This window comes from Archocentrus centrarchus, chromosome 3, assembly GCF_007364275.1.
Source record: "Archocentrus centrarchus isolate MPI-CPG fArcCen1 chromosome 3, fArcCen1, whole genome shotgun sequence".
In the NCBI taxonomy this organism is placed as follows: domain Eukaryota; kingdom Metazoa; phylum Chordata; class Actinopteri; order Cichliformes; family Cichlidae; genus Archocentrus; species Archocentrus centrarchus.
Genome location: NC_044348.1, coordinates 7558132 through 7572161, shown reverse-complemented (window position 1 = coordinate 7572161; position 14030 = coordinate 7558132). Strand labels below are relative to the sequence as shown.

Here is a 14030-nt window from a genome sequence, read left to right as displayed (position 1 = left end):
GTAAATGTGAGTCAGTCTGAGATCTGTGACACGCACATCACAAATCTACAAGATGTTTCTTGGAAATGACAGAGGGGTTGTAGCAAGGTCTGCAAGAGCGAGTGAGCATGCAAATGTTCTTAAAGTACTTAAAAGTGCATACCAAGGAGAGTTTAGTATTCCAAGAGTTTATAGCTCCCTCTCATGTCTGGTGGTTGAGTGACAGTGAGAGGCAGGCAGAGGGTGTTTCTTCATTGCATCTCAGCCAGGGACAGCTGACTGGTTGGAATTTAATTGCTCTCAAGTGAGGTCAGCAGGAGGCATTTATCTAAGCAGAGTGCACAGCGACAGTGGACGATGCACAGAGTCAGCCTGCCAGAATCCGAGAAACATTCATGGAAATTCACAGAAGCTCCCACCTTGGGCTTAACTTTACTGCATGACTGGGGCTGGTTTACAACTGAGACTGCAGCTTTAGACCTAAAGAGACTTCAAATTAAAACTCTTGATGAAAGGGAGCACACCTCTGCCAACTCCTGTCATCATTCAGAGCACATGTAAGTCATTAAAATGCAGATTTGTTCATAGCTATATATTTTGTTTGTTTAAAATGATGTATGTAGATACAGGAATTATAGACACAGCAGTGATGCAATATTTCACTGCTCTGGATCCATGACAGGGAGACACATATCTGTCAGGGTGCACCACCCAAATTTTGATTTACTGATAGGAAATGTACAAAACATACTTGTATAAACACAGAAAACCAGAAGCTATGTTCAAAGTTCTTTGAAAATTAATGGGAGCGCCAATATAGAACTGGTTATTCCTGCAGTTATTTCATCATTGTGTGATTTTAACCTTGTATGTTTGCTCTCAGGTATAAAAATGTATTGTTTCTTTAATATAGAGACATCCGGCATAATATTTCCTGAACCGGACGACCATGTTCCTTGAGGGGCACGAGGATGGAGCAGCTGATGCGCACGTCACTGAAGACTGAAAAAGGAGCATCATCTCGTAGTACAATCAACCACCTTCTGTGTTAGTTCTCTCTCCAGCCAGCCTGCTTCACAAAGTCTCCTCCACAGCCACCCTGTCTCACCTCCCCACTAGGAAAGGACCAGAAGGTCACAAGTGAGGAGTCAGGGGATCCCTGAGCTGAAGAATAGCGCGCAGATATCTATATCGCATTTCAGTATGTTGTCCATTGATCCCCACTGCATTGTATTATAATGCGCAAATGGATGCTGACATGGAACCTTCAAAATCTGTTCCCGGGACTGTACCTGCATGCAATCTTTCTGTTTGGCAGCGTGTGTGTGGTCTACAGTGACTGCACCCCAGAACAACTTGCTGCCATCATGAACTGCTCCAAACATGAGCGCCACACCAGGAATTATGACTATATGGAGGGAGGGGATGTGCGCATACGGCAGCTGTTCAGCCGCACGCAGTGGTTCCTAACAATTGATGACTCCGGCAACATCAATGGTACTCAAGACCCCACCAACTGCTACAGTAAGCATCACTGTTTTTGTATTTCCACTGTATTTATGAATAATAGACATTTGCCAGAATACATGCACCAAATGTGATTGCTGTTGTCATTCAAGACTGAAGGGGACAAAAGCACATGTGACATGTTCCTGTGCAGAGTTAGCCACAGTGTAATTATAAGGGTAATAAGTCATGTGTCTCTGTCTTCTGCAGCCAGTTGACAGGTAAAGTGGAGCAGGTGGGAAAAGAATTACAACACACGCTCTAATGAAGTAAACTGAAGGGTTTATTTGAAGACTTATAGGTGCCAGGACCCTGTGACCTCAGACTCACACCGGCACGGGTTCACATTTGTTCTGCCTGATTTACTCTCCCATACACTCAGAGTGTCAGAATGAGCTATCAGGAAAAAGAATGAGCAAGAATATTAGCAAAGGAAAAATCAAAGTTTACTTTCTAATGGGCCTACAGTTAGCTACTGACATCAAGCACAGAGACAGAGCCCATACTATATCCAGTCCAAACTTACTCTTTTATACAAGCAAAATATGTCAAAAATAATGATTACCATCTAACTACTTAATGACACATTTTATTTACTAGCCACGATAACTGCTTGTTGACACACCTACTTGTTCAAATTGTTGCTCTGGGGCCAACATTTTTTCAAAGTTCGTGTTTTCAGATAGTGCTCGGAATCTGTGTCATGGTGAGGATGTTTTAAGCAGTTATCATTTCCTCCTATCTGACAGTGCCTCTGTGGCTGGAATGTTGGCTCGAGTGAGAGATGCCTCATGGAAAAGATGCTTGTGCAACAATTGGCAATGAAAGACTGAAAAATTGATACGCCCACATGTGGCTGACAATCGCACGCTAAAAGCACATAAAGTTCTTTGATGAGAGCAGCAGATGTACATGTAATAAATCAGTGATTTATGCTTTTGATTGCATTGAACAAGAAGTCCTAAAAATCTGATTACATTAAGGCTTTTATTGGAAAATGAGAAAGCAAAAATGGGAGAGCAAAAGCTTTGTTTCCCATTTGTGCCTCTAAAACAAATATAGGGTTACTTCTTTTGAATTAATCTTTTTCTTATGAATTATTATATTACACTGTAGTTTTTTTTTTAATTTTTATTTTTGTTATTACACCCAGGTAATTAAAAGGTAAAGTCATTATTTTGTTTGGGTTTAAGCAAAATGTGACTATACTGATCAAAGCTATATTAACCCAAAGTAAAAATCAGACAAACAACAAGTTTGAAATAAATAAATTCTAAACAGCAGTTGGAAAACAGGAAATTCTAGGAAAGGAAATATGTTTTTGCACAATTCTCGAACTAATAGCGACTGTAGCATACTGAGAGACTGGCTGTATGGCCACGCAAATAAAATTCTGTGTAATTTAGAATTATAATTGGAATTAAAAATACTTTATCTTCCCAAAAGAAGGACTACTGAGTTGCAGCAGTCAAAACATAACAAACAACTTAGCTCACTTAAACAAATACAGTATCTCAGGAAAAAAAAAAAAAATCTCAACTTTCAGGACAAATAAAGAATTTCTAATTCTAATTTGATGAATGTCAAAGAACAATATTGATTATCTGATTAAAATATGGAGTATTTTGTAACTAAAGTGAAAGGTAACTGAAATTGAAACGTGCACCTCTGTGCAACTACAAGATGTTTAGTATGAAGCTAACGCCACATTTCACAATATTCCTAGAAAGGTAAATCCGTAGCATACTTCCCAACAAATTTAAATCCTGAGGTCCAGCTTGAGGATTATCCACATAGTAGTTTACTGAGCCAGGGGCAGTGAGTGATGGCAAAATCTGTTTGAACTGAGGACAGCTTGTAAGGCTTTGTGCATCAGAGCCAAAATGTTTACAATACGTGTGTAAAAATGTGATCCATCTTTCTGCAGCGCACCAAACGACTGTAGCTTTCACATGTTACATCACAGGGATAACGGATATGCCGTTACATCCGCATTCCCACCACTATATATGTGGATTCAACAAACGTTTGGCTGAATTTAGCTTTAATAGCGTTAAAGTGAACTTTTCAGATTGCCTCCAAAATAAATACAAGCTGGGGGACCTAAAAGCAAGGTTAAATAAATATGAGTAAACAGTTAAAGGTCAGTTGTATTAAGTCAAATATCAAGAGCAAGAAGAGCACAAACAACATTCCAAGACTGGGAGATCCCATCTGTTTGTGATCTACCAAACACTAAAATATGGCATGCTCAATGTCAGCCTAAAGAGCTTTAATAGAGTTCTTCCCCTTTTTTCCCCTCTGCCTGTCAAAGGGAAGAATTTCTAGAGTATGCAAAAATCAACAAGGTTTTTGTATTACCCAGAAACATGAGATCTGGAGCTCTTTGCTTTTGAAATGCACATTTTTGTATTTATTTTAGTTTTGCTGCCACTATTACATCACGTGATTCACCGTATTTACACAGTAACATCATACGCTCACAGTATGTAAAGGCTTTTTTTATGTGAGAAGAATGGTTTTGCTGAAGGTGAATGTTACGGGTCTTTGATTTATGAAATGATAAATGGTGCTCTGCACATCTGTCGACATAAATGAGTAAAAAAAAAAAAAAAAAAAAGATGCATACATTTAAACTCTAAAGTCCTACAAGTTAACTAAACATCTACTTCACTTTCAGGGGAAGGGATATTCCCCATAATGTAATCATTTCAAATATCGTTCATACAAGATTTTTTTTTGCTGCTCACATCCTCAGATTTTCTGTGATTAAAGACTTTTAAAATTCCATCCTTTCAACAGGGCACACTGTGAAAAATAAATGTGTTTACCCTCCCACAGATTTGAAAAGCAGGCTTAAAATGCCCTGTCTAAAGCACACGCAAGGAGGTAGTTTTCTCAGTCCCAGGGGAGAGAGGCCTAATCTGTTTCCCATATGTGCAATAGCATAGGTTTGTGGTTTGTGTAAAAGCCACCCAGGCCACTTATAACAAAGGTTGGATAAAGTCAGAGAGACCACAGACTGATTAATCACAGGAACTTCCACCTCATTTCTTAATGAAGATGAATGTGGAGTGCAGTGTGGAGCTGGAGTAAAGACTGGATGATGATGATGATTTTGCCTTATCTCTCCTATAATATGTTTCTTTTTCTGTCTGACTGTGTGGCAGGTATCCTAGAGATCAGGACGGTGTCCGAGGGAGGCATACTGGCCATAAAAGGTGTGAAGAGCCAGTATTATATTTCTATGAACAAGGCTGGACAGCTGCAAGGAAAGGTAACATTTTCCCACAGAGAGAAAAGTCACATGCTGTTCTCAGTTAGTCCATAATCACGCAGAAATAAAACAAACAGTTCAAAGCGTCCGCTTAATTATATTAATGGCTGGATGTGTTTCCATTACAGAGGATCTACAACGACAACTGCAACTTTAAGGAGGTTTTCCTAGAAAACTACTTCAATGCCTACTCCTCTGCCAAGTGGACAAAAAAAGAAATGTTCATAGCCCTGTCTCAAAAGGGAAGGCCGATGAGAGGGAAAAAGACCAGGAGGGAGCATATTGCATCTCACTTCATCCCTATGAAATGCAAGGCGGAAGAGAGGAGAGTGGACTGAAAAATCAGAACTTGGCTGCAAATTATGCATGAATTCAGTCACGTTATATGTGTTAGCAGACACTTGAAAAGCCATTACTAACACCACACTCGACTCTCCTCTAGCTGCAGACGAGCTGGGAGCTGTTTTATAAATATTCTCGTTTTCGTAGCAGAAAACAAAAGCTATCATTTGGGCAGGTGAAACTATTCCAATCAAAATCAGAAGCTGAAACAAGAAATCTGGAAATACCACTAAAGCTATAGTATATTATTGTTGTTTTGAATGAAATACTATATTTCTTTATTAAAGCGTTCTCATATAATACAGTAAAATGTATGACACACAGTCAGGACTGTATTCTTGTTCAGTGATGATCAACATTCAGCCAGGTGAGGACAAGTGCCACATCACCAGAATAGTCCAGAACAGGCTTGACTGAGATGTGCTGAAGCAAGCTGGACTTGTCTTTTTTTCCCCTCCACAGTACAAGTGTTCAGAGCACGCAGAACATCCATTTATCAACCATCCTGTAAAGGGAGCTGGAGGCATGAATACTCATACTCACACAATGTAGAATCACCAGATAACCTTGCATGTATTCGTCTTTTTGGACTGTTGGACAAAAACCAACCCAAAACATGCAAAGTCCACACTGACAGGCCGCTACTGACTGGCAGGTTCCAACCATAACCTTCTTGCTGTGAGAAGACCCTTGCACTACCATGCAAAGCGCACACAAAACAGAGACACAATGAATTGCAATAGCATTATCATTAAAATTACGCACATGGGGGCAATTACTTGTGGGTGACCTGTTTTGTCCTTCCTGCACTGAAGACCAGACTCTGGCCAAATGCACTGTAGCTGCTCACTAACTCCCTCTTCCTTAAAGTGTGACTTGCTAGAATATTCTGCTGCTGCTGCTGCTAAAAAAAATACCCAACTTAGACCACAAAGTGAACAACATAATAAATGTCATCAGAGTGAATAATCTTGTACACTAAAAGATGATATATTTATTTTTTACAGATGTTTTCTTTAGGTTAAGGATCATTCCCATTTTACTAAGCATGACAAAGACAAAAATGCACCAGGAGATGTATTTAATTTCACCACAATAATCAAATACTCACTTTAACGTTTAGACCAGCTCTCTCTTCATGATATCACTGCAATATCTCAGTACTAGCTATAACATTACAGTACATTATTATTTATGGCTGTAAGTTATTTGTTTTCTTTACATAAAACATATGTTGTATGTTAAGGTGTTCCACTTTCTCATAATATAATCCACTCGGATCTTTTACTGTGCAACTGTGGAGAAAGAAGTATTACAGACTCTATTCATTTCACTTTTTTGTCCACCAGGGGGTATAAATGATCAAATAAATTCACAGAAATGAACTTCGTTTCCCTCATTTATTAAACTTGCCAAAAAACAATGGCCTGCTTATATGTTCAGCACACTTCAGAGGAAAATATCAAGCACTTATTGACTTTCCTAATATTCTATCATGTGCCAACACACCTTTTTTGACCTTTTTACGTGCAATATTTATCTGTGCAGACAGCACAACTCATTTCCTTATATTTTGCAAGGAAAACAGAAAATGGGTGAAGTGATTAATTGAAACGTGCAAATATATGTAGAAATACAGCATTTAAGGCAAAAACAGAGTTTGTACAACTCTAAGAAGCTTGAAAGTCCATATTTGGTGTGACCACCTTTATTCTTGAGCACAGTCTGAACTCTCTGAGGCAGCTTTCTTCTCATTTCTTTAAGTAGTCATCAGGAATAGTTCTCCAGGCTTCTTGAAGGACATTCAAAGTTCTTCTTTGGATGTTGGCTTGCTTTTGATCTGGTCTCAGTCAAGATGATCCCACACTGCTTCAATAATATTCAGGTCCAGGTATGCTTTTACTGCATTGGGACCATTGAAGCAGTTCCTAATCAGATGTCTTCCAGATGGTTTTGCGTGGGGCTGCAACCTGATGGGACTTTTCTGTGTTCAGAGTTTCATCAGTTTTGACAAGATCTCCAAGACTACTGGCTGAAATGCAGCCCCAAACCTGACAAAGTCTCCATTGTGTTTTACAATAAATACTGATGATAATTTGAATCAAAAATTTAAAAATTTGGATTCATCTCTCCATCAGACCTGTTGCCACTGATTTTCAGTCCAGTTCTTGTGTGATTTGGCATACCTCAGCCTTTTCTCTCTGTTTTCCTTCATTAAGAATGGCTTATTGACAGCCACCCTTCCACTGAGACCATTTCTGATGAGGTTTCAGTGAACAGTAGATGGATCAACTGAAGGGTCAGATGCATCTCTCGGGTCCTGTGTCAGGTCTTTGCTGGATTTTTTTCCTCTATTTCTTAATGACGTGACTTTCAGACACTGTTTATCTGCTGCAGATAGCTACCACCTGACATTTCTTCTGTTGTCCTTCACTTGTCCAGTTTCCGCAAGTTTCTTAAGGGCCTCTTACTTTTCAGCTAACAGTTCTTTGAGAATCAGCTTGTGATGCAAAAATACTATTTTATGCCAAAACTGAGTTGTCTTCATCATCTGAAGAAATGGGAACAGCTTCTGTGTTTTTTGGTAATTTGCTAAATTGTCTGTTACAGTATGTGTAGACACTGGTTTAACCCTTGAGTTAGATGTATTTTTCATTGATTCATCAGTGACTTAAGGAACAAAAAAACATTCCTCTGAAAATGGTCAGGTACAAGGACTGGACTGAGAACGAGTGAAAAAGCAGCCAATGTCCAAAGAAAACCATATAAAGACTGTCAGAAAGATGGAGAACTGTGGCTCAAGACCAGTTTAAAAATCACGAGAAAGTCTGGCCCCTTGGAAGCAAAATATAATGAAAAGAGGGGTGGCACAAGACTTTGGCACAGTACTGTGTCTATCTGTCTATTATACACTCATCTGCATACCTATCTATATAATATTAGCAAAGATGAGCTTGTTATTCAGTCACAACTCTTTAATATATGTTACTCATGCGTGACTTGGCCCGATAAACTGTACAAAATGCAATTTGCTGTGAGTTTGAGCTTAAATTACTTTGAGGATTGTTCTCATCTCTTCTCTTTAAACTGTACAATCCTGAAAGAACACATTACACAAGAAGTAAGAACACAGTTTTGAACTCTGATATTACTGCAGTACTCTGGGGATATTAAGGAGTATAATAAAATATGTTGATGTCTTTAAGAAGCTTAAACAAACACTGGAAGAGAACATTTGGAAAAAAAATTTAATAATCTTTGACAATCTTTGATGCACAATATAACATCACTTAACCTGATAAGAGAGGTTAAGATGTAACAGAACAATTCATTTATGATAGCAGATTTTAAAATAAAAACAGAAAAAAGAAAAAAGCATTAATATGGTCAAATTGCTGAGGTAATTCCCTCTGGTTCTCTGCTAAAAGTGGAGTCTTGCCAGTGCAGAAAAATATCACAGACATATTGGCAGGGTGCCTGCACCATACGCTCATGCATGCACTCATATGAACACATGCGTGCAGACACACAGACAGACATCAGCATAGAGAGCATTACCTTTTGCCTGGGTTCACATCTGGCTTGGAAAACCCCTGTCAGATAAAGAGAGTCAAAATGAGAGTGCAACCCTCTAAAAAACGTTTGACCCAAACAACATCTGAGCAAGGTGAAGGCTTCTGCCAAGTCACGCAAAGTTAGTCTTAACAGATAATTTGTAACATGCTCAAAATGTAAACACATTTCAGACTCAAGGCTGCGCATTCCCAGTAGGATGAGGAGAAGCCAAAGCCAATGAGAATGAGAGAAGATTGTCACAGACGTGAAGCTGCGGATTTCCAAGAAAAAAAGATGTAACACAGGCGCATCGGACATAAATTGTTATGGCTTACGAGTTGTTCCAAGACTCCAAGATTTGTTTCATGAAAAGCTTCTGAAATCACAAATCAGTGAAATGCTTAGTGATAAAACAAATAGCAAAAGTACAAAACCAACTGAAGTCTTTCCAGTAAGGCGCATGAAGACAAAGAGTCACTTTACAAAAAAAAAAAAAAACATACTGATCTGCAATAATATTAGTATTACTATTAATATTAATATAGTGCATGCAAACTAGGTGACATCCGGCTGACAAAGTTATATATTAATATTTTTTAATATTCATAATATATTGTTCGTTCATCACCAGGCGTGATAATTTACAGTCAAATGAAATAGTTAAATATGAAATTGAAATTCTAAATCAGCGGACAGTAACTTATTGTCTTCTTATCCACTACTTGTCCACTTATTTACCTTCCTCAGTTTTTTCACCTCCGGGATGATTAATAATTCTATGGGGAAGGTCAGTGGTTTGATCCCCGGCTCCTCCATATGCATATGGTTGTATCCTCGAGCAAGATCCCTGAGCTGCTCCTGATGCATCCATGTGCTTAGGTATAGAAAAAAACACTTGGATGAAAGTGTGTGTGTGTGTGACTGGGTGAAGGAGACTTACAGAATGATAGAGCTTTGATTGCTCAGTTTGAGTAGAAAAGTGCTATATAAGTACTGGTCTATTTATGTCAAGGATCCCACTGGTGTCTTTGTGATCCTTCAAATTAGCAGAATTTTTGTGAAAGTCCAAGCAACATATGCAGACAAGGGCAATGTCTGACACTCGCTCTGAACAGCACAGCAGAGAAGGGAAGGAAAGGGGAAAATTTGCTATTTTGAGTGAAAACGAGCAGGGAGAGAGATTAGAGACTCTCATACAATGTGGAGAGGTGGTCTCGGGGCAGGGGGAGAAAGAGAAAGGGGTGGCTAGAGTGTTCCCTCTCTCCCGCCTTCTGGGGGAGAGGGAACACTCCACTGAATTTGATACATTTCAGGGCTGTAAAATTTTATTTGCCTAGAGGATATCTGTTATTATGAAACCTGGGAAATTCTGTATTTGCAGTTCTTTGCACGGAATCCCCAGACCACCAGACTATTGTGAAAGAGGATCAGGACCTCCAACAATGCACTCTAACATCACACTTTTACTGAGAAACAAATGAAATCAGCATTGAATGACAACAGGCTGTGATTACAAAATAAATGTATACCTGTCATACCAAGGACTAATTCACTGGGTCATTACTATGTAACTGAAGTAAAAGGCACTGCTGGCTTTCAAACTATGGTGCATTGTCGACACCACCAAACTAAACAAACTACTCAAATACCAAATCATCAACAAATGAGGAACTATAACTCATTAATACCCTTAATTAAATATACAGTTGTGGTCAAACGTTTACATCCACTCATCACTGGCATGACTATCGTGGTAATTTTGGGCTTTTAACAATTTCTTCGAACTGTTCTTTTTCCAGGGAGGAACACTTGTACAGCATACATCTTCAATGACCTTAAAAAAAACAAGAATTGGGTACACAAGTTTGCATTTAATTTTGGATTTATTTAAGAGATTTGGAGCACTACTTTAAATCGAACTTGATCTGCAAACCCTTGCACCTACTACTGCAAGGTGTATTACAGTAATGACATAAACTGAACTGGGAATTTGAATTGGGATATACTCTTTAAAAAGTCACATCATGCACTGCCCCCTATGCTGAGAAAGCACCCCTCACAGAATACTCAGAATAACACTGTCGAACCTTCTCCAGTTCCACAAAACACATGTAGACTGGATGGACAAACTCCCATGCACACTCATATATCCTCGAGAGGACAAAGAGCTTGTTCAGCATTCCACAACCAGGACCAAAACCACATTGTTCCTCCTGCATCCAAGGTCCAACTAATGGAAGAACTCTCCTTTCCAGCACCCTGTGCTCCAACAAATGTTGGAGCACACTCTGCAGTCCCTCTTCTTAAAGATAGGAACCACCACCCCAGTCTGCCAATCCACTGGCACAGCCCCAGAGCTCACGCAGCATTGCAAAGGCGTGTCAACCAAGACAGCCCAATAACATCCAGAGCCTTCAGGAACTCAAGACAAATCTCATCCACCCCAAGGGCCCTGCCACCAAGGAGTTGTTTAACTACCTCAGTGACCTCACCCCAAGTGATGGGGGTCATCCCCCCTAGTCCCCAGACTCGGCTTCCTTTACAGAAGATAAGTTAGTTGGCTTAAGGAGGTCCTCAAAGTATTCCTTCCACCACCCAACTATATACTCATTTGAAGTGAGCTGTGCCCCACCCACACTATACTCCGTGTGAGTAGAGCACTACTTTCCCCTCCTGAGTCACTTGATGGTTTGCCAGAATCACTTCAAGGCAGTCCAGAAGTCTTTTTCCATGGCCTCACTGAACGCCCCCCACACCCAAGGTTTTTGCTTCAACCACCACCCAAGCCGTGTTCCACTTGGCCTGCCAGTACCCATCAGCTGCCTCCGAAATCCCACAGGGTAACCAAGTCCGATAGAACTCCTTCAGTTTGATGGCTCCCTTCACTTCTAATGTCCACCATCTGGTTTAGGGCTCTGAGCAGCAGCTTCAGCAATGGCAGTGCAGAGCATGTCTCAATGTCCTCAGCTTCCCTCGGAATGCTGTGATGGAGGTGGGAGTTGAAGATCTTGTGCACTGGGGCTTCTGCCAGGTGTTCCCAGCACACCCTCACTATACATTTAGGTGCACCAGGCATGTCCAGCATTCTCCTCCGCCACGTGATCCAGCTCACCACCAGGTGGTGATCAGTTGACAGCTCAGCTCCTCTCTTCACTCGAGTGTCCAGAACATACAGCCGCAGAGAAGGGGTTGCATGAACCAGTCGACTTGTCGAGTAGTCGATTCTAGGTTTTTAAATTTTACGCCGACTAGTCGCAGTCACGTGACTGTTGGCGACAAAATGGATTCCAAACAAACGGAAGGCGAGGATGAGGAGCAGGCCAAGTCTTCACAAACAGCTAGAAAATCAACAGTGTGGAAGCATTTTACTAAAGATGACTGTTCTGGTTCAACTACCGTTAAATGCCAAATCTGCAAAGCTGTGCTGAAGTACAACAACAGTGACCTGGAAAGCCAGTCTTGAGGAGGATTTTGAGCAACATTTTGGGCCACATTACCAGAATGACAGGAGATCAACAGCACACTTCTCCACTGCTGTGGAAGAGGACCACAGATTCCCACCATGGCGAACCCGCTGCAGTGGTGGGCCAGCAATCAGGACAGATTTCCCCGTTTGGCAAAACTCAACAGAAGGTATTTAGCTGTTCCGGCAACCAGCACTCCCAGGGAGAGGATTTTCTCCCTTGCTGGGAATACCATTACAAGAAAACGAGCAAGCCTTCATCCCACTCATGTTGATGCTGTTGTATTCTTACACATAAACCAGGATCGAAAACCAAAACCTGTAAGAGAGGAGACTGACAGTGAGTGAACTTTATCAAACCAGACCACCTTTTGTTTATGATAGTTTTGTTTGCTTTGGTTTGTCTAAAATAGGCATGTTTCTTTCACTTTTGCAGCCTAATAATAATTTTTGTTTTCCTGTGAATTATTTGCAGTATGTTAAGTGGTAGAGCATAAATATAGGCTCCCAGTGTTTTGTTTTTGTTTGTTTATTTATTTGTTATTCTGTATAAATAACGTTTTATCTGTGAATATGGGTAATAAAGACTGTAAGTTACTGCAAAGCATCGTGTAGTGACTAGTCGTGCAACCCCTACCGCAGACTTGATGATACAATTACAAAATCAATCATCCAACTGCAACCTAGGGTGTCCTGGTGCCTGCCTCGTGCACTTATGGACATTCTTATGTTTGAACATGGTATGTGTTATGTACAAACTATGGTTTGCACAGAAGTCCAATAACAGAACACCACTTGAGTTCTAATCAGGTAGACTGTTCCTCCCTCCCAATCATGCCCCTACAGGTCTCACTGTTATTGCCCATGTGAGCATTGAAGTATCCCAGCAGGATTTTGGATGGAGCACCCTCGAGCACCCTACCCAGCAACTCCAAGAAGGCTAGGTATTCTGAACTGCCATTCGGGGCATAAGCGCAAATGACAGTCAGGATCCATTCCCTGACCTGAAGGCACAGGGAAGCGACCCTCTCATAGGGAGCAAGCCAAGGGGATACAAGAACACCCACCCCTACCCACCGCCTCTCACTGAGGGCAACTCTAGACTGGAACAGAGTCCAGCCCCTCTCCAGGAGACTGGTTCCAGAGCCCATGCCATGCACTGAGGTGAGCCCGATGCTCACTAGCTCAGGCTCCTTCCCCACCAGAGAGGTGACCTTCCATGTTCCAATAGCCAGCCTCTATAGCTAGGGATCGGACCACCAGTGACTCTGCCTTTGACTGCCACCCAACACACATTGTTTTACAAAAATTTTGCATCAACTGTTTAGGGCCATTTTTACAGCCATTTTTATACCATTTTCAGAGACTCAAAAGTAATTGGACAAACTAACATCATTTTAAATATAAGGATTGTTTTTGATACTTGAATGAAAATTGTTTGCAATCAATGCCTGAAGCCAAGAACCCATGACTATCACCAAATGCTGTGTTTCCTCCCTTGGGATACTCCTCTAGATCTTTGCTGCAGCCATCTTCAGTTGCTGTGGATCTCTCTGCATTCAGTTTTGTCTTCAGTAACTGAACAGTTATATTATATCTATTGGGTTGAGACTGGGTGATGGACCTGGCCATTGACAAATATCCCATTTCTTTGCCCTGAGAAACTCTTGGGTTGCTTTTAAAGTATGCTTTGGGTCATTATCCATTTTGCACTGTGAAGCGCAGCATTTGGCTACATTGATATTGTCACTTCATTAAAAAACACGAGTTACCTGGTTCCATGCTATAACATTGCCCCCGCCATGTTTGACAGATGTTTGACATATGAAGGGATGTGCTTCAGATCATGAGCTGTTTCTCTTCTTCTCCATTCTTTCCTCTTCCCATCATTTTGGTTTCATCTGTCAA

At 40.6% G+C, this 14030-nt stretch overlaps 1 protein-coding gene across 1 annotated transcript; it reads left to right on the top strand.

The window, feature by feature from the left end:
- The first annotated feature begins 257 nt into the window (after positions 1-257).
- On the top strand, positions 258-6475 carry fgf7 (fibroblast growth factor 7). Its single transcript, XM_030724607.1, has 4 exons — positions 258-536; positions 893-1503; positions 4656-4762; positions 4891-6475. The coding sequence occupies exons 2-4, from the start codon at positions 1218-1220 to the stop codon at positions 5098-5100; spliced, it is 603 nt and encodes a 200-aa protein (XP_030580467.1). The 5' UTR covers positions 258-536; positions 893-1217; the 3' UTR covers positions 5101-6475.
- Positions 6476-14030: the final 7555 nt, after the last annotated feature.